Source organism: Somniosus microcephalus, chromosome 34 (genome assembly GCF_052327205.1).
Source record: "Somniosus microcephalus isolate GS21.2 chromosome 34, FLI_Smic_1.0, whole genome shotgun sequence".
NCBI lineage: Eukaryota > Metazoa > Chordata > Chondrichthyes > Squaliformes > Somniosidae > Somniosus > Somniosus microcephalus.
The window spans coordinates 14249899-14271657 of NC_141020.1; the positions used below are offsets into that span (position 1 = coordinate 14249899).

Sequence of the window (21759 nt, forward strand, 5' to 3'; positions counted from 1 at the left end):
CGCGAACTTCAGTGAACATTTAGCGGTGGCGCAAATCCGCAACGCCCGCTCAGCTGCGCGCGCAGATCCTGATGTCATTTCATGGTGCAACACCCTTGGTGCGCCCCGAACCGGAACTTCAGTGGCGCCCCCCTTCTTTCCGCCTGGCGCTCCCAGCGACTGGTTGAGTGGAACGGTTCCCAGTCACTGTGGGGCTGGGGGGCGCTATTTAAAGGGGGCTCTTCCTGCATTCTTTGTGGTAGCCATTTTGGACCACTCCTTCTGTGTGAGAGAGAGAGACAAAGGGAGACAGCTTTCTGCTTTGACTCAGCGCTCGCACAGGAACTTCTGGCTTCGGGCCAGAGCTTTGCAGTTGGATTTATTTTTCAGTGCCATAGCCTTGAGTGGCCACATATAATGGGGGCTGCAATGGGTGGAATCGTTGGGTTTCTCCATTGCATTGAGAGGGCTCAGAGACGCCGAGAGAGAGTTCCAATCATGGCCATCGGAGGAGGGCCAACAGGCGTCGGCACAGGAGGCCTTACCCTCCCAGGGTATACCGCCAGCACTTCTCCTACCTCATGTCTGAGGAACAGTGCATTCAGAGGCTTCGATTCAGAAGGGAGGTGGTAACTGAGATCTGCCACCAGCTTCAGAGAGATCTGCAGCCTCAGCTGAGGAGCAGGACGTCTCTGTCGGTGGCAGTGAAGGTGACAGTAGCTCTGAACTTCTATGCCACCGGCTCCTTCCAATCCGCTACTGGGGACATTGCCAATGTCTCCCAGTTCGCGGTGCATTGCTGCATCCACCAGGTCACGAATGCCCTCTTCAAAAGGAGACGTCAATACATTTCCTTCCCCATGACCCTGGACAAGCAGCAAGAGCGTGCAATGGGATTTGCAAGAATAGCGGGCTTCCCCATGGTCCAGGGCGCCATTGACTGCACGCATGTGGCTTTGCGGGCGCCTCTAGAGAATGCCGAGGATTACCGCAACCGGAAGGGGTTCCATTTGTTGAACGTGCAGTTGGTGTGTGACCACAGGCAGCTGATACTAGCTGTCAATGCCCGCTTTCCAGGCAGCAGCCACGACGCCTTCATCCTGCGCCAGACTTCTGTGGCAGACATTTTCGAAGCCCCGGCTCACCCAGGAGGCTGGCTTCTCGGGGACAAGGGCTATCCTTTGTGCACCTGGCTGATGACCCCGCTCCGTGCGCCCAGCACCCCTGCTGAAGAGCGATACAGTGACAGCCATCAAGCGACCAGGAACATCATTGAGCACACAATCGGCGTGCTAAAGCAATGGTTCCGCTGTCTGTACCATTCCGGGGGAGCCCTTCAGTACTCGCCTAAGCGAGTCTCCCATTTCATTGTAGTGTGCTGCATGCTGCACAACCTGGCTATCCTCAGGACTCAGCCACTGCCAGTAGACATTGGAGGACCACCAGAGGAGGAGGAGGAGGAGCACCAAGACGGGAGGGAGTCACAAAGTGCAAGGGCCGTCCGTCGGCGGCTTATTGCAAGTCGGTTCTAGGCCCCCTCTCAGGGAATGGCTTGTGCCATTGAAAGAACATGAATGGACCCGCTCCGCAAACCCTCAGCCGGTCAAGGCAACAAATAGTTCAAAGTGCAAACATGCACAATCTGAATAAAGACAATTATTTATTTAACAAACTCTGTGCCCCTCCCGCATGATGAACAAATACAGAGAAACCCCCCAAAAAACAGTCAGACACATAACTGGTTCTCACAACCTGGAGACAATGAACAAAAGAATTAAACAAAAATGACCATGATCCTCGGCCTTCACAAAAAAAACACATTTTGCCACAGCTCCTACTTTTTGGCCTGCGAGGGTGATCTGCCTCGCTTCCGAGATTGGCCCCTTCCCGCCCTGTAGCTCCTCCGCAATGGGACCCCAGTGGCTGCAGCAAGGCTGGGGGAAGGCTGCTGAGGGTCAGATAGTGAGTCGGCAGATGCCCTTGGGGGACGGCCTGGACCAGCTCTGGGCCTGGAGGGCCCGGCTGCTGACTGCTCCAACTCTGCTTGGGCAGCAGCAGTCTGTCCTACGGGTGGTGGCAGCTGCAGTGGAGGAGTGACAGTGTTGGCAGCAGGAATGCTGCCAACCTGACAGAGCACAGGCACTCCCTGGTCGGACGACACACTGGCACTCGCACGGGTCAGCACTGAAGCATGCGCAGCAATCTGCTGAAGCACAGACTGCTGGGCTGCTGCGGCACGGTGAGGGCTCCGGCGAATCATGGCCGATCCAGCGAGGGTGGCAGCAGTTAGTGCTCATGTGGCCCTGATCTGTGTCTGCATCAGACCAGCCAGTGACTGCATGGCACGACTAAGCACTTGGCTGGAAGCCGCCTGTGCTGCACCGAAGTCCTGCAGACTCCTTGCCTGTGCTGCCTCGAAGTCCTGCAGACTCCTTGCCTGTGCTGCCCCGAATTCCTGTACACTCCTTGCCAGTGACTCTATGGAGTCAGGCATCCTTGCCACTGCAGCCATGAGCTCAGTGTGCCTGTGCTCAGCCTGGGTGCCCATTTCACCAAGGAGCCGCACCTCCTCTGCGCTCACTGTAGCAGGACTGGAGGCCGCACTCACTCTCCGGGGAGAAGGCCGCCGAGCTTCCCTACCCCCCCCGCGTTGCTGCAGCCCGCTGGGCCCCGGAGCTTCAACCTCCTCAGACCCTTCCCCCCTGCTCCCCTCCAGGGAAGACGTGTCCCCATCATGGCCATGGGCTGCCTCGGCTGAGGGTGGCGCTGATGTACCAACTTCCTCTTCCTCCTCCTCACCTTCCGATTCACTCACAGTGCCAGCTTGAGGGCCCGCCTCCTCACCTGGCGATTCAGCATCTGAAAGCAGGGAGGTACAAGAGTTGCTTTAGCGTGAGGACAGGGCGGCAGTGAGGGAGGCATGAGTGCTGCAATGCACTGCATTGGTTCGATAGTGGCAAAGGATGCTGGTGTGAGGCACAAGTGGAAAGAGAGAGGTCAAAAAGGTCATGACCTTACCATCGCTGTCCAGAATGGGGTCGGCATCTCCAGTGGCGACGGGGCCAATCAGCCGGCCTGCCATTATCCGTTCCACTTGCTGCTCCAGATCGCTGAGGTCTTTAAGGTCAGGACGGCCTCCCCCGGTCCGCTGCTGCTGCCTCCTGTTGTGGGCCAGCTTGCCCTGCAAGAGAAAGGACGGGCTCTGAGTACAGTGTGAAGCCCTGATCTTTCGTGCACTGCCTCCCATGGTGGAATAGCCCTGACAGTGTGAAGCCCTGATCTTGGGTGCACTGCCTCCCATGGTGGAATAGCCCTGACAGTGTGAAACCCTGATCTTGGGTGCAATGCCTCCCATGATGGAATAGCCCTGACAGTGTGAAACCTTGATCTTGGGTGCACTACCTCCCATGGTGGAATAGCCCTGACAGTGTGAAGCCCTGATCTTGGGTGCACTGCCTCCCATGGTGGAATAGCCCTGACAGTGTGTAAAGTGGTGAATGTGCATGTGAGTTTCATGAGAGGCCCATAGATGTTGGATGAGGGCTGGGCATTGGGGCTTTCAGGACCCTTTGGCCATGAAGTGAGGTGCACATGCAGGGATGAAGAGGATACTGGAAAGGGTACTCACCCTGACAACCCGAGTGAGGTCGTTGAACTTCTTCCTGCATTGCGTTGGGGTCCTAGGTACCATGCTGCTGGAGGTCACCCTGTGTGCCACCTCCCTCCAAGCTTTTCTATATTCATTGGGCAGCAGCCTCCTGCCACTGTCAGGAAAGAGGGTAGGTCGCCTGCGCTCCAGTGCGCCAACCAGAACCTTCAGGGCCCCCTCACTGAAGCGCTGCGCTCACTCCCTCACCCTCTCCATGGTCGTAGGCGTAGTGATGTCGCAGCAGGTCTGTCCAGGCCTAGAATCAGGGCTCCAATGTGCAGGGCGTGGCTGCAAGCCAAGTCGACCCTCCCCCTTTAAGAGGTGACCGGCGCCAGCGTGTCTGCCTGCAACCGCTAACTGGCCGCACCTGCGCTGCGCCTGCCCTCAGTGGTAGCGCCTCGGTTGGTCGGCTTAGCGCCTTAGGCTAGTCGTGCACCGCCTGCTTTAGCGCAGCAACAACCTCTTGGGGCGATGCAACTCAATTTCGCTGAGGGTGGCGCTAAGTTGCGCCTGGCGCTAAATTTAGCGCACGCCCGACTGTAGCACCCCAAACGTGGCGATACTGAATTTCTAGGCCTTACTCTTTTGTTAAACAAATTGTTTTTGTTCTTCTCAGTTTTTTTTTTACACACCAGCTTAAATTTAATTAGTTCAAAGTTTTTCCACTTCTGGGGGCACAATCTTATTCGCACATTCTTAAAACTTCCAAAATCCAAGACAAGACAAAAGGGTTAAATGCTTTTTTTTTAACACAGAGAAGTGGGTGGAGCTAAAACACACAACAGACATTTTTCTTTTTTTTTAAGGACAGACTTTCAGACAAATGAATATTGTAACTTCTTAAACATTCACAGCCAGGAAAACGTTCACACGCCAACACACACCTTCACACAAACTGAAATTCCAGCATATTCTCAAGGTTCCTTTCACTCAGCAAATCCTGTATCTCATTTGCCCCGGCATAGACGTCAATAACCTCCATGTCGGTAAAACCCTAAAAAAAAAATTAATTCGGTGACTCAACAGCTTTGCCTGGCTTTCCAAATCTCTGGGTTTTTTTTCCTTGCTGAGTTTTCAAATTGGTTAGCCTGCAAATTAGATCTTTTTCCTTCTTTATCTCTGCATCCTTTTTAGGTATTCTATATAACTTCTGACTTACTTCTCAATAGTTCTTATGTTACCCTATCATTCACCCACACACTTATTTTGTGCACACTCACTCGTCACGGGATCACGACCCTGTGGTGTTTATGGTTCCTGTAAAGTATGCGCATATACTTGATACAAAAAGGAAGAGACAGCTTGGAAGGGTTTAACTTAGGTCTTTACTTCATACCCACAGGCGGGAACTGAGGGGAGATCAGTACCCGCAGTACTATTTATACCCCTATGGCCAGGAGTGGTACTACGGTATCACTACGCCCTACAAAGTAGTGCTGCCCTGGCCATAGGGTTAAAGTAGCATACATATTACATACACAACATTCCTCCCCTTTTAATTAAAACGTACCCGTGCAATTAAGTCAACAGATGCACCATAACTAGGGCTAATAACATTTGGTAACACAACATACATAACATATTTACATCAGAGTTGTCTACCTATATATATATATAAAAAGAAACATGTTATAGATTCAGTCTCTGAGGAGGCCTCCTGTCTCGACTAGGATAACGTCTTTCTCTAGTCGGTCTCGGTGTAGGCGGCGGTACTTCCGTCACCACTTCATCGCTGGAGTCGTCGGTGTCTGATGGCACATCCTGTGCCGTGGAGCTCACTGGAGTGCTGAACTCCTCGCCATCCTGAGACTTCTGTAGCGACGAGCTGGGCCATGATTCCGCTGGAACAATGTGCTGAGACGTTTGAGGTAGTGAATCAGTTGGGTTTCTGGACTCCACAAGTTGATCAGCATGTCGTCTGATTATGCCGTCCCCAGTATCCACTGTGTACATCAAAGGTCCCTGGCGGGCCTTTATCGTACCAGACCGCCACTTTTCATTTCTATAATCACGGGCCAACACTTGCTGCCCCACCTCGAAGCTCCGTGTCTGTCTGTCAGGAGCCCTACGAAATACTCGGTTTTCCACATCTCTCCGGATGTTTGGTCTGAGCAATTCGAGGCGAGACCTTAACCTTCTATTAAAGAACATGACGGCGGGGGCCTGGTTGGTCACCGTATGTGCAGCATTACGGTACGCGAATAGGAAATTGTCCACCTTGTGTTGTAGTGGCAACCTTTCCTCCCCCATCGCCTTGATGGCCTTTTTAAAAGTCTGTACAAATCGCTCTGCCAGCCCATTTGTAGCCGGATGATATGGTGCGGACGTATAATGTCGCACTCCATTCCTTTTTAGGAATGCTTGAAATTCTTCTGCCACAAATTGTGGCCCATTGTCCGAACAGACTTGCTCGGGCACCCCATTTCGGGCAAAAATGGTCCTTAAGGCTGCGACCGTCTTTTCGGCTGTCGTTGATGACATCTTTATGACCTCCGGCCATTTTGAGTGGGCGTCCACTACAATAAGGAACATCGCATCCAGGAAGGGGCCAGCGAAGTCCACGTGGATCCTTTGCCACGGCGTTGAGGGCCACTCCCACGGATGTAGTGGGGCTTGGGGTGGTACGTTCTGTACCATCTGGCACCCTTGGCATGCTTTTGCTACTTCCTCGATGTCCCTGTCAATGCCGGGCCACCAGACGTAGGCTCTGGCGAGGCTTTTCATTTTGACACCCCCCAGATGACCTTCGTGTAAGTCCCGCAACACTTTATGTTGTAATTTTTGAGGGACCACCACCCTGGCTCCGCACATCAATGTGCCCCGGCATACGGACAACTGGTCCTTCCTTGCCGAAAACGCCGGCAATGATGCGTCACCCTGCGCCGGCCAGCCTTTCACGGTCAATTCGTAAACCCTTGCCAGTGTCGGGTCATTCTGTGTTTCCCGCTCGATACATTGGCTGGTGATGGGCAAGTGTTCCATAACCGCCGTATGATATATTTCCACGGGGTCCTGTACTATCTCTTCGATCTCTGCAGGCAATGGTAGCCGCGACAGGCCATCCGCATTGCCATGCTGTTTGGTACCCTTATATTCGATAAGGTACTGGTGTGCTCCTAAGAACAGTGACCATCTCTGTAGCCTTTGGGCCGTCATCAGGGGCACCCCTTTTGTTGGATTAAATATGGACACCAACGGTTGATGATCCGTCAGTAGTGTGAAACGTTGCCCATGTAGGTAGTGGTGGAATTTTTTTACACCCCACACCAGACTGAGGGCCTCCCTGTCGATTTGCGCATAGTTTCTTTCGGCTGTAGTTAACGACCTTGAGGCAAATGCTATTGGCCTCTCCGTCCCATTGGGAAATTTGTGTGACAACACTGCCCCTATACCATACGGGGAGGCGTCACATGCCAACCTCATTGGCATTTTTGGGTCAAAGTGTGCGAGCACTTCCTTTGATGTAATGAGTTGTTTACCCTTTTTAAAAGCAGCCTCACACGCTTCGTCCCAATTCCAGGAGACTCCCTTTTGCAGCAATGAATTTAGTGGATGTAAAATGGACGATAAGTTCGGGAGGAACTTATGGTAATAGTTTATAAGGCCTAAGAATGATCGTAACTGAGATACATTCTCAGGGGGCGGGGCCTTCACTACTGCCTCGATCTTTTCTGGGGACTTATGCAGGCCTTCCTTATCTATAATGTGACCACAGTATGAGATACGTTCCTGGAAAAACTCACATTTCTGCTTGTTCGCCCTGAGTCCGTATTGTTGCAACCGCAGAAGTACTCGCTCCAGGTTAGCGAGGTGGTCGTTATCCGTTTGTCCTGTCACCAGGATGTCATCCAGGTAGCACTGCGTTCCTGGAATGCCCTGTAGGACCTGTTCCATGGTCCTCTGCCATATGGCTGGGGCGGACGCCACACCAAATACCAGGCGATTGTACTGGTACAATCCCTTGTGGGTGTTAATCGTTAGGAGCTTTTTCGAGTCCTGCTCCACCTCCATCTGTAAATAAGCTTGACAAAGGTCAATCTTCGTAAAGTGTCTACCCCCAGCTAACGATGCGAATATGTCCTCTATCCGCGGCAGCGGATACTGTACCGTGTGCAGGACTGGGTTAATAGTTATTTTAAAATCCCCGCAAATGCGAACCTTCTTTGGTTCCCCCGGCGTGTTATTTGCAGATTTCTTTATAACTGGGACGATGGGCGTGGCCCACTCGCTCCACTCAATCTTTGTAAGGACACCTGCACTCTCTAAGGCATCCAGTTCTGCTTCCACAGCTGGCCGGATGGCGTAAGGCACCGGTCTGGCCTTACAAAACTTGGGGTTTGCATCTTGAGCAATAGTTATTTTTGCTCTAATGTCCTTTAAGGTCCCCAGCCCTTGTTGGAACACCTCTGGCGTTTTTGCCAATAGTTTCGACAGCCTGCTTGTAATGGTTGTATCATCCTTGGTGGTCTCTACTTTTATCTCGTGTATCGACTTCCAGTCGAAATGGATTTTTCTTATCCATTCCCTACCCAAAAGTGGTGGTCCGCCGTTTGGTAGGACGTATAAATAAAGTCCTGGCACTTTTCTGCCATTGTATTTAACTGTTACTTGCATTTTTCCCTTCGGGTAAACTTTTTGTCCCGTATATGTTTTTAATTTGATTTCGGTATCCTTTAAGGGAATGCGTTTGAACAGCCTGTTATAATCTTGTTCATTAATTACTGATAGGGCTGAACCCGTGTCCAGCTCCATATTAACTTCGACGCCTGCTACCTTCATTTTAACCCACATTGTGCTGTGGTCCTCCGTTTTGTCTACACCATATAACTTGAGACATCCCAGACCTTTAGGCTCTGCTTTTGTGCCTTCCTGTGACTCGTCTGAGCTACTGTCAGATATCTTATGTATTTTTGTCCTTGCCTTGGTACTGCTCGGATTGCCCCCACTATTGGGTTTCGTACCCGACCGACAAACTTTCGCTATATGCCCCTTTTTCCCACACTGCCGGCATATTTTATCACGAAACCAACAATTACTTTGGTCGTGGGTGGTTTTGCCACAACGGTAGCATTTACCTTTGTGAAATGTCACCTCATGGGTGTCATAGCCGGTTGTATTTTGTCGTATTTGGGCAGCACCCTGTGCTGCTGCTTCATGTGCCAATGCTATTTCTATCGCCTGATCTAGGCTGAGCTGTTTCTTGGCCAGCAACCGTTTTCGTGTACTCTCATTTAACATGCCACAGACAAATCTGTCTCTGATCGCTTCCGCCAAAAAGGCTCCAAACTGGCAATGTTTGGACAACCGTCTGAGCTCAGCCAAATAGGCTGCCTGCGACTCATCATTCCTTTGGTCGCGTCTGTAAAAGCGGTACCTTTCCGCTATAAATGGTGGCTTAGGGTTTAAATGTTCCTTTAACGTATCAACAATTTGGGCATACGTTTTGTCTGCTGGCTTTTCTGGAGTAAGAAGATTCCTCAGCAGACCGTATGTTTTTGCCCCCATAAAATTTAATAAGGTTGCTGCCTTTTCGTCATCTTTCACCTTGTTTACTATGCAATAAAGCTCATGCCTTTCTACATATGCGTCCCAATCTTCTATGTCGGCAACAAATTCTGACAACCGAGCTTCTTTAGCCATTTTTAAAACTACTGAAGAGGTTTTCCCGCCTTTTTCCACTAGATGGCGCTGTTATTCTTTTTCCTAAGAGAAAAACTTTCCCCCTTTTGTCCACTAGATGGCGCTGTTCATTTTAAACTGCTGAAGAGAAAAACTTTTCCCCTTTGTCCACTAGATGGAGCTTTTCCCGCCTTTTCTCCCTCTGCTGTCAACGACGTCTCTCCAGGTTCGTTATTTTTTTTCTTGCAGCTCCCGTTATTGCCACCGCCGCTATTACAACGACCTTCCCCTCTCGTGGCCCGCTAGTCCTCGTGGCTCCGTTTGTTCCCCAGATCGCCTGCCTGTTCTGGCCCTTGCAGCTCGCGTTCCCCGGGAAGGATTGCAGTTTACCTGACCCTGAGTGGACTTTTGCCCCGTGGCTGGAACGCCCGTTCAGCCTCTTCTCTCAGCTGCCGCAGCCTTCGCTGGAACCTCTCTCTCTCGCTCCGCTGCTGCCGCTCCTCCTGAACTGGGTGGCCTCCTTCGGTCGACGCTGGACTCTGCAGGCTGGTAAGAAGCTTCTCTCCCCGTACTGCTACCGATCCTTTGTTGCACCTTGTACTGGTGAGTTCGAACGTTTCTAGTCGCCAGTGTAAAGTATGCGCATATACTTGATACAAAAAGGAAGAGACAGCTTGGAAGGGTTTAACTTAGGTCTTTACTTCATACCCACAGGCGGGAACTGAGGGGAGATCAGTACCCGCAGTACTATTTATACCCCTATGGCCAGGAGTGGTACTACGGTATCACTACGCCCTACAAAGTAGTGCTGCCCTGGCCATAGGGTTAAAGTAGCATACATATTACATACACAACAGTTCCCTACTCCTACTTGATCCTGGCCGTCACGTGGGACTACGTCCTCTTAATTCAGGCTGAGGCAAGGTGTTTGAGATAATACATCACCCTTGTCCGTGTCGGTCACCCCGTGACTCTCAAGGATCCAATTTTATGCTTTATCGGAACGACGACACAAAACTTACACTCTAAACAGACAAACACTTAGGCCTAGAAATTCAGTTAGGGGCGCCCAGCTCGCCTGGGCGCCGGAATTACCGCTGCGCGCGGAGCCACTTGCGCCAGCGGGATATTCAGTTTCAGGGCCCCAAGTGGAAGCCGGCCGCTAAACAAGGGTTTCGGCGCCCCGCTTGGGGCGCTGAAACTGAATATCGGCGTGTAAAGTGCTGCAGCGCCACCCGCTGCGGCACGGCAGCCTGCGGTACTGCAGGCCTTCCTCTCAGTCTTAAGGGGGAGGTGCCTGCAACAGCGCGATCCCCGCTCGCGAGTGCCGGCAAATGAGCCCGGCACCAAGGAGAAGTGCCGGGCTCTCGGGAAACAGCCGGCAATGCCGCGGGGGGGGGGGTTAGGAGGCCGGGGACGGAGGTGCGGGCAGGCGGCCGCCGAAAAAGCGGCCGGCCGCACCTCCACCTTAACTCGCCCCACTACCGGCACAGGAAGGCCCCGTGTACCGGTCGCTGTTTGCGGCCGGCGCGGGGGAGGCGGCAGCAACCAAATATGGCCAGCGGGGCGATAGCGGGGCGCTGCGCACACCGATGACGTCATCGGTGGCGGTGCAGCGCTACTGGCTAACGGCGCCATTAGCGCCCCGCTAAATATCGCGGTAGGTTTGCACAGTGGCGCAAAAGCCCTCTTTGGGCGCAAACTGGTGGCGCAGGCCCCTGAATTTCTAGGCCTTATGCTCTAAACAGACAAACACTTATGCTCTAACTACCCTTTAATCCCTCTGGATCGTCACCTGGTATTTTGTGTCGCGGGGACTCTCTATCCCCAGAAAGACACCCTTCAAGCTCTCTCCCCCCGACTCTCTCCTGGCCGTCGGCGACACTAAACCCTTCGCGGGGACTCTCTATCCCCAGAGAGACACCCTTCAAGCTCTCTCCCTCGGCTCTCTCCTGACCGTCGGCGATTTTCACCCAGCACTTCCCCACCTAGCGCTTTTCCCACATAGCACTTCCCCACCTAGCGCTTTTCCCACCTAGCGCTTCCCCACCTAGCGCTTTTCCCACCCAGCGCTTTCCCACCTAGCGCTTTTCCCACCCAGCGCTTTCCCACCTAGCGCTTTTCCCACCTAGCGCTTTTCCCGGCGCTTTTCCACCTAGCGCTTTTCCCGGCGCTTTTCCCACCTAGCGCTTTTCCCAGCGCTTTTCGCCTCCGAGAGTTTCTAAGCGGAGATTTGCATCACAATTTCCATTAAAATCATCATTTGTTACATGAACTGCAACAGCAAGCCGCCCGGCCAAGGCTAGTCATGCTAATTTGCACATTCTCGCACGACACGGCTCATTCCACCAACACACGTCCTTAATTTAGCCCCACCCCGTCCTCAAACACAACCCCAGTGAGAGTCAGCACCTTAACTGTACCCCAGTGAGAGTCAGCAGCTTCAGGAACTGTATCCCAGTGAGAGTCAGCACCTTCAGGAACTGTACCCCAGTGAGAGTCAGCAACTTCAGTAACTGTACCCCACTGAGAGTCAGCACCTTCAGGAACTGTACCCCAGTGAGAGTCAGCACCTTCAGGAACTGTACCCCAGGCAGTGTCAGGACCTTCAGGTACTGTACCCCAGTGAGAGTCAGCACCTCCATGAACTGTAACGTAGATAGAGTCAGCACCTTCAGGAACTGGAGCCCAGAGAGAGTCATTCAGCAATTGTACCCCAGAGGCAGTCTGGACATTCAGGATCTGTCCCCGAGTGAGGGTCAGAACCTTCAGTAACTGTAACGCAGAGAGAATCAGCACCTTCAGGAATTCTACCCCAGTGAGAGTCAGCATCATCAGGAACTGTACCCCAGTGAGAGTCAGTACCTTCAGGAACTGTACCCCAGTGAGAGTCAGCACCTTCAGGAACTGTACCCCAGTGAGAGTGAGCACCTTCAGGAATTCTACCTCAGTGAGAGTCAGCACCTTCAGGAACTGTACCCCAGTGAGAGTCAGCACCTTCAGGAACTGTACCCCAGTGAGAGTCAGCACCTTCAGGAACTGTACCCCAGTGAGAGTCAGCACCTTCAGGAACTGTACCCCAGTGAGAGTCAGCACCTTCAAGGACTTTTCCCCAGACATCGCAGAGATCTGAGGGAGAATGGATGCACAGAGCGAAGAAGGAGCTGTGAGGAGGGATGGCCAAAAGACTGGCCAAAGAGGTGTATTTTAAAGTGGGTCTTAAACGAGGAGAGAGAGGTGAAGACTTTTAGGGAGGGAATTCCAGAGTCTGGGACCCAGACAGCTGAAGGCACGGCCGCCAATGGTGGAGTGAAGGGAGAGCGAGTGCACAAAAGGTCAGAGTCAGGGGAAGAGAGTATTTGAAGGGGGCTTTTGTTGGGCTGGAGGAGATTAGAGAGATAGGGAGGTACAAGGCCAAGAAAGGATTTAAACACGAGGATGATCACCTTAAATTAAAGGCACTAGAGAAGGTGCAAAAAATATTTACAAGGACAATACCAGAACTGAGAGGTTCTACCCATCAGGAACGACTGAGCAGGCTGGGGCTCTTTTCTCTAGAAAAGTAAAGGCTGAGGGGAGACCCAATAGAGGTCTTTAAGAATATGAAAGGGTTTGATAGGGTAGACATAGCGAACATGTTTCCACTTGTGGGGGGGTCAAAAACTAGGGGCCATAAATAGTCCCGAATAAATACATTCAGGAGAAATCTCTTTACCCAGCGAGTGATTGTCATTGAATATATTCAAGGCTGAGATTGACAGGTTTTTGAACGACAGGAGAGTCAAGGGTTATGGGGAACAGGCAGGAAAGTGGAGTTGAGGCCAAGATCAGATCAGAGATGATCTTATTGAATGGCGGAGCAGGCTCGAGGGGCCGAATGGCCTACTCCTGCTCCTATTTCTGATGTTCTTATGAGTGGTCAGCATGTGGAACTCGCTACCCCAGGGAGCAGTTGAGGTGAATAGCAGAGATGCATTTCAGGGGAAGCTGGATAAGTACATTAGAGAGAAAGGGATTGGAGGTTAGGCAGATAGGTTTGGGTGAAGAGGGGTGGGAGGAGGCTCGTGTGGCGCACAAACACTGGCACGGAGCAGTTGGGCCGAATGGCCTGTTTCTGTGCTGCTGATTCCATGGAATAGAAAAATGATCCAACGCACTTCGCAGAGATCTGAGGGAAACTGGATGCACGGAGCGAAGAAGGAGATGTGAGGAGGGATGGACAAAAGACTGGCCAAAGAGGTGGATTTTAAAGTGGGACGTAAAGGGGGAGAGAGAGGTGGAGACTTTTAGGGAGGGAATTCCAGAGTCTGGGACCCAGACAGCTGAAGGCACGGCCGCCAATGGTGGAGTGAAGGGAGAGCGAGTGCACAAATGGTCAGAGTCAGAGCAGGAGAGATTTTGAAGGGGTTTTTTTGTAGGGCTGGAGGAGATTCGAGAGATAGGGAGTTGCAAGGCCAAGAAAGGATTTAAACACGAGGATGATCATCTTAAATTGGAGGCAAGGGCCACTGGTAGTCAGCCAGGGCAAGAATGGATTCAGGAGAATATTAGATCAGCCAGGGCAGGAGTGATGGGTGAGCTGGTGAGGGATAGGATACTGGCAGCAAGAGCTTAGGATGAGCTGAAGTTTACGGAGGGTGCAGGATGGGAAGGCCGGCCAGGAGAGCATTGGAATAGTGGAGTCAGGAGGTAACAAGAGCGTGGATGAGGGTTTCAGCAGCAGATCGGCTGAGGCGGGAGATGTTACTTAGCTGGACCAAGGTGGCCTTTGTGAGGGATATGGGGTCTGTGGTGTATGTAACTTGTTCCACCTTAAGAGAACTTAAACCTGTTCCACCTTAAGAGATGTACTACTTTCTCTGGCTGCTGTATACGGTAATACCGGTGGTGACCACACCGGTATATAAGTGCTGTGTAGTAATTTGCTGTGTAGTTCAGCCCTGACCTTCGACTAGTAAAGACCTGTTAAAGTTATTCTTGTGGTCTGTGTGCAGTGATTCATATTAACCATAACTGGAACACGCAGACTTAACAGTGGCGACGAGTACGATCTTACCCTGCGGCAGAGATACATCCAGGGCAGTTTAATGGGTGTCGAGAAGAGGCATCCGCCCTCGTCATCCTGCTGAGAAAAGACTCGGGTCTGAAGAGCAAAGGAAGAATCCTGACACGAAGCCTTCCATCAGCGACAGGCAGTGATCATCCCTTCTACCACGGTGGTGGGTAAGCTGATCAGCGACGAGCAGCAAGTCGGCCACGTTGGCTGTGGAGTAGGGGAGGGAAAACGGAGGATATAAGGGCGGAGAACTCGACCACGGCCGGGGAAAAGAGCCGGACAGAAGTCGGGGCCAGAGGCGCTGAGACTGGGGCAGCGTAAGGCACGGGAGCCGCAGTGAATGCAAACGCAGCCGGTGTAAAAGACTGGGCTGCAAGCGGGCTGGGAGACGCAACAGCGTCGAGAGAGAGCTCGACCGCGACCGGTGAAAAAGGCCGGGCAGCTACCGAGGCCGCGAGGCGCAGCGACCGGGACAGCGTAAGGCGCGGGAGAAAAAAAAAAACGCGGAGAACTCAGCCGCAGCCGGTGGAAAGGACCGGACTGCAAGAGGGGCTGGGAGGCACGAATTGAGAACTGCTGGGGAGGCGCGAATGGCAGCAATACAGCAATCGCCATTACAGCCAGCGGGGGAGAAAGGCAAACGTGGGAAGCCGCCATTTTCGTAGGCGGGGGAAGAAGACAAGCGCGGGAAACCACCATTTTTAAATTTAAAAAAAAGAAAAGAAATTTTTTTTTTGTTTCTCAAGAAGATTGCAAGGATGCCTAAGCGTGGTAACATCAACGATTTTGAAGCCGATGTTGAAGATTGGGCCACGTATGTAGAACGCATAGAAGTTTATTGTAAAGCAAATAAGATATCAGATGAGGATAAAGCACTAACCTTATTAAACTTAATGGGTGCGAAGACATACGGGCAATTGAAACACCTTCTATCACCAGAGAAACCGGTGGATAAGACTTTCGCGGATATTGTTACCGTCCTGAAAAATCATTTAAGCCCCACGCCGCTGATGCTAGTGGAACGATTTAAATTTTACAGCAGAAAGCAGCTGAAAGATGAAAGCAATGCTGAATTTTTAATTGAATTGCGTAAGCTAGCAAAGTACTGTCAGTTTGGAACAGGACTAACAGATGCGCTAAGAGATAAATTTGTGTGTGGATTGTTAAAAGAAGAGACACAAAAGCGACTGCTTGAGGAGAATGAGCTGACGCTTGATAAAGCTGTCGCTATGGCAGCATCGCACGAAGCCGCAGCGAGAGGCACGGCGGTAATGCAGCTACGGTCACCGGAACTCAGCACAAATCAAATGGTCTTGGGTACAGTAAAATGTTATCGTTGTGGAAAGACAACGCACGATCAGAACCAGTGCTGGTTCAAAAATAAGGAATGCAGAAAATGTGGCAGGCTTGGTCACATAGCTAAAGTATGCCGGTCAGGAGAGAAGACCGGCAACAAAAAGTCACCGCAGGGAAAGTACAGAAAGGTACACAAGGTTACAGAGAACAGTTCGAACGAACAGAAGTCAGATTCAGACGCCAGCAGTAATGAACTGGGTAGCTTAAGAGTACACAACGTTGGTAAGGAAGCAGACCTCCAGACAATTTGGGTCACACTTCAGATAGCAGGAGTCCAAGTGAAGATGGAATTGGACACTGGATCGGCATTGACGGTCATGAATAAGAAAGATTACAAAAGGTTATTCCAACATATTCCCCTACGGGATACGGAGATTGTATTGAAAACATACACGGGGCAAAGAGTATACCCCATCGGAAAGATAGAGGTAAAGGTGGTCCACAAGGGCAAAGAAAGCCGAGGAATGGACTTATATGTGCTACCTGAAGGAGGTCCACCACTACTGGGACGGGAGTGGATTAGAAAAATGAATATGGACTGGCATTCCTTAAAAGCACTAACGGTAGATGCCAGGGAAACAGATGTCAAACCTAAACGATTGTCCAGAATATTGGACGATGCTAAAGAGGTGTTCCAGCAGGGACTGGGAACACTGAGAGGAATTACGGCAAACATCAAGATTGAAGAACATGCACAACCAAAATTTTTCAAAGCCAGACCGGTACCCTATGCGATACGACCTGCTGTGGAAGCGGAGCTGGAAGCGCTAGAACGTTCAGGAGTACTGTCTAAGGTAGACTGGAGTGAGTGGGCTACGCCCATTGTTCCCGTGATGAAACGTCCTTCGAGCAACAAGCCGGGAGAACCAGGGAAGTTTCGCATCTGTGGAGATTTCAAGATCACTGTTAATCCGGTGCTTCACACGGTGCAGTATCCGCTTCCGCGGATTGAGGATATCTTCGCTTCATTGTCGGGCGGGAAACACTTCACCAAGATAGACCTGGCGCAAGCGTACTTACAGATGGAAGTTGAGGAAGAGTCACGCCAGTACCTCACGATCAACACGCATAGAGGCTTGTACCGGTATAATAGACTGGTTTTTGGAGTGGCATCGGCTCCAGCAATTTGGCAGAGGGCCATGGAGCAGGTATTACAGGGAATTCCAGGCACACAATGTTACCTGGACGATATTCTGATTACAGGAGAGGGTGACGAGGAACACCTCGCAAATTTGGAACTGGTGCTCATCAGATTGAAAGAATATGGACTTCGAGTTAATCGGCAGAAATGTGAGTTCTTTCAGAAGCGGATCTCGTACTGTGGCCATGTCATTGACCAGGAGGGACTTCATAAGTCTCCTGACAAGATCGAAGCGGTTGTGAAGGCTCCCGCTCCGGTTAATGTATCTCAGTTGAGGTCGTTCCTAGGATTGATTAACTATTACCATAAGTTTCTGCCAAATTTATCCACGGTACTGCACCCGCTGAACGCTCTTTTGCAGAAGGGAGTACCATGGGAGTGGAGCGAGGACTGTAAGAAGGCCTTTCGCAAAAGCAAGGAATTGATAACCTCAGAGGAAGTGTTGGCTCACTTCAACCCAACACTGCCTATTCGTTTGGCTTGTGATGCTTCTCCATATGGTATTGGGGCAGTACTCTCACACAAGTTGCCAAATGGCACGGAGAGGCCAGTCGCGTTCGCATCCAGATCATTGACCTCCGCTGAGCGCAACTATGCTCAGATAGATAGGGAGGCTCTCAGCCTTGTGTGGGGAGTAAAGAAGTTTAATCATTACCTGCAGGGCCAAAAGTTTACGCTTCTGACAGACCATCAGCCGTTGGTATCCATTTTTAACCCTAAGAAGGGTGTGTCGGTGATGACAGCACAGAGACTCCAGAGATGAACCCTTTTCCTAGGGGCACATCAATATCAGATAGAATTCAAAGAAAGCAGCATGGTAATGCTGATGGGCTGTCGCGCCTGCCACTACCTGAAGAAGAGGAGACAACGAAGGTTGACCCTGTTGAGTTATTTCACTCGACCATCACCGAGTGTTTACCAGTCACCAATGCAAGTATTGAAAGAGAAACCAGGAATGACCCGACACTGTCCCGAGTCTACGAGGTGACAGTGAAGGGATGGCCAGCACATGGTGATTCTCTGTTACCGGCATTCTCGGCAAGACGAGACCAGCTGTCCGTCTGTCAAGGAACATTGATGTATGGAACGAGAGTGATTATTCCTCCTACGTTAAGGGAAAGAGTTCTAAAGGAACTGCATGAAGGTCATCTGGGGGGAGTCAAGATGAAAAGCCTTGCTAGGGCTTATGTGTGGTGGCCGGGTATCGACCAACAGATAGAGGAGCTGACGAAAAGCTGCTCAGGGTGCCAAAAAGTGCAAAATGCACCTCCGATTGCACCGCTGCATCCATGGGAATGGCCTTCAGCCCCATGGCAATGTGTACATATTGACTTTGCTGGTCTATTCGTGGACTCCATGTTTCTAATTGCGGTGGACGCACATTCTAAATGGCCAGAAGTGATCAAGATGACTACCACTACTTCAGAAAAGACAATTGCGGTGTTAAGAACGATATTCGCAAGGAACGGATTGCCAGAACAAATATGTTCCGACAACGGACCACAGTTCGTGTCAGAAGAATTCCAAAAATTCATGAAGAAGAATGGGGTGAAACATTATACCTCTGCCCCATATCATCCGGCTACAAATGGGTTGGCCGAGAGATTTGTACAAACATTCAAAAAGGCAATAAAGGCCATGAGCGAAGATCAGATTCCACTACAACATAAGGTGGACAAGTTTCTACTGGCATATTGAAACGCCGCTCATGCAGTGACAAACCAAAGTCCTGCCATGATGTTTTATAACAGGAGGTTGCGGTCCAGGTTGGACTTGTTAAAACCAAATGTGCGGAGGGAAGTTGAAAACAAACAGTTCCAGCATATAAATAACAAGACCACTCGGAGTTTCGAGGTAGGACAACCAGTGTTGGCCAGGGACTATGGAAACGAGAAATGGCAATCCGGAACAATTCGGGCCAGACAAGGACCCCTGATGTACACGGTAGATGTTGGTAAAAATGTAATACGGCGTCATGCTGACCAACTGGTAGAATCAAGAACAAGGGTCGAACCCATGGTTACGACAGAGACAACCGTGGAAGAAGTTAGTGAACCTGAAGCATCTACCTCGGCAGTGAATGTACCTGATGATGATGTCCAAGACATAAGAGACCAACTAGAGGAGTCACCTCAGCAACAAGAATCAGAGACCCCTGAAAGGTGTTATCCAACTCGAATCAGGAGGCCTCCTGAGAGACTGAACCTTTGAACTGTTTCTACATGAAGTTGTATATGTATATATGTTATTATGTTATGTTAAATGGGGATATAACTGTTAAGCTAAAAAGGGAGGATTGTAGTGTATGTAACTTGTTCCACCTTAAGAGAACTTAAGCCTGTTCCACCTTAAGAGATGTACTACTTTCTCTGGCTGCTGTATACGGTAATACCGGTGGTGACCACACCGGTATATAAGTGCTGTGTAGTAATTTGCTGTGTAGTTCAGCCCTGACCTTCGACTAGTAAAGACCTGTTAAAGTTATTCTTGTGGTCTGTGTGCAGTAATTCATATTAACCATAACTGGAACACACAGACTTAACAGGGTCGGAAGCTCAGTTCAGGATCAAGAAGCACACAGAGAGATTGCAAACAGTATTGGTTCAGCCTGAGACAGAGGGCGGGGAGGGGGATTGATTGGGCGGCGCGCGAACGGACATTGTGGCGGGGTCCAAGGCGACAGCTTCAGTCTTCCCGAAGCGCTCCCAAAGGGCAGACAGCGATCACCGCTCCTCCTCGAGGCTGGAGCTGGGGCAGTTGTTTGAAGCTTGAATGGAGGAACGCGCGAGGGTAGGGTACCGTGGGGACCTCGGGTCAAAGCCTCAGCTCGCTCCATCAGGACTCCGAGGGAGACGCACCACCATCACGGGAGAAGCCATTCCAAGGAGCTGCTGAGAAACATAACCACAATGTCAAAAATAAGACAAATAGCGGAGACTTGCATCAAAATTTCCATTAAAATCATCATTTGTTACATAAACTGCAACAGCAAGCCGCCTGGCCAAGGCTAGTCATTCTAATTTGCACATTCTCGCACGACACGGCTCATTCCACCAACACACGTCGTTAATTCAGCCTTACCCCGGCCACAAACACAACCTCTGTGAGACTCAACTCCTTCAGGAACTGTACCCCAGTGAGAGTCAGCACCTTCAGGAACAGTATCCCAGTGAGGGTCAGCACCTTCAGGAACTGTACCCCAGTGAGAGTCAGCACCTTCAGGAACTGTACCCCAGTGAGAGTCAGCACCTTCAGGAACTGTACCCCAGTAAGAGTCAGCACCTTCAGGAACTTTACCCCAGTGAGAGTCAGCACCTTCAGGAACTGTACGCCAGTGAGAGTCAGCACCTTCAGGAACTGTACCCCAGTGAGAGTCAGCACCTTCAGGAACTGTGTCCCAGTGAGTGTCAGCACCATCAGAAACTGTACCCCAGTGGGAATCAGCACCTTCAGGAACTGTACCCCAGTGAGAGTCAGCACCTTCAGGAACTGTACCCCAGTGGGAGTCAGCACCTTCAGGAACTGTACCCCAGTGAGAGTCAGCACCTTCAGAAACTGTACCCCAGTGAGAGTCAGCACCTTCAGGAACTGTACCCCAGTGAGAGTCAGCACCTTCAGGAACTGTGTCCCAGTGAGTGTCAGCACCATCAGAAACTGTACCCCAGTGGGAGTCAGCACCTTCAGGAACTGTACCCCAGTGAGAGTCAGCACCTTCAGGAACTGTACCCCAGTGGGAGTCAGCACCTTCAGGAACTGTACCCCAGTGAGAGTCAGCACCTTCAGAAACTGTACCCCAGTGAGAGTCAGCACCTTCAGGAACTGGAGCCCAGTGAGAGTCAGCACCTTCAGGAATTGTACCCCAGTGAGAGTCAGCACCTTCAGGAACTGTACCCCAGTGAGAATCAGCACCTTCAGGAACTGTTCCCCAGTGAGAGTCAGCACCTTCAGGAACTGTACCCCAGTGAGAGTCAGCACCTTCAGGAACTGTACCCCAGTGAGAGTCAGCACCTTCAGGAACTGTACCCCAGTGAGAGTCAGCACCTTCAGGAACTGTACCCCAGTGTGAGTCAGCACCTTCAGGAACTGTACCCCAGTGAGAGTCAGCACCTTCAGGAACTGTACCCCAGTGAGAGTCAGCACCTTCAGGAACTGTACCCCAGTGAGAGTCAGCACCTTCAGGATCTGTACCCCAGGGAGAGTCAGCACCTTCAGAAACTGTACCCCAGGGAGAGTCAGCACCTTCAGAAACTGTACCCCAGTGAGAGTCAGCACCTTCAGAAACTGTACCCCAGTGAGAGTCGGCACCTTCAGGATCTGTACCCCAGGGAGAGTCAGCACCTTCAGAAACTGTACCCCAGGGAGAGTCAGCACCTTCAGAAACTGTACCCCAGGGAGAGTCAGCACCTTCAGAAACTGTACCCCAGGGAGAGTCAGCACCTTCAGAAACTGTACCCCAGTGAGAGTCAGCACCTTCAGAAACTGTACCCCAGTGAGAGTCGGCACCTTCAGAAACTGTACCCCAGGGAGAGTCAGCACCTTCAGGAACTGTACCCCAGTGAGAGTCAGTACCTTCAGAAACTGTAACCCAGTGAGAGTCAGTACCTTCAGGAACTGTACCCCAGTGAGAGTCAGCACCTTCAGGAACTGTACCCCAGTGAGAGTCAGCACCTTCAGGATCTGTACCCCAGTGAGAGTCAGCACCTTCAGGAATTTTACCCCAGTGAGAGTCAGCACCTTCAGGAATTTTACCCCAGTGAGAGTCAGCACCTTCAGGAACTGTACCCCAGTGAGCGTCAGCACCTTCAGGAACTGTACCCCAGTGAGAGTCAGCACCTTCAGGAACTGTAGCCTAGTGAGAGTCAGCACCTTCAGGAACTGTACCCCAGTGAGAGTCAGCACCTTCAGGAACTGTACCCCAGTGAGAGTCAGCACCTTCAGGAACTGTACCCCAGTGAGAGT

General features: G+C 51.2%; 1 protein-coding gene across 1 annotated transcript in view; it reads left to right on the forward strand.

Annotated features, from left to right (window-relative positions):
- Window positions 1–9310: 9310 nt before the first annotated feature.
- Window positions 9311–21759, forward strand: part of LOC147096791 (uncharacterized) — a 45788-nt gene continuing 33339 nt past the window's right edge. The window contains exons 1-2 of the mRNA XM_085973131.1: window positions 9311–9318; window positions 9423–9796. Of these exons, the coding sequence (XP_085829257.1) occupies window positions 9311–9318; window positions 9423–9796 (382 nt within the window). The remainder of the gene's footprint in view (window positions 9319–9422; window positions 9797–21759) is intronic.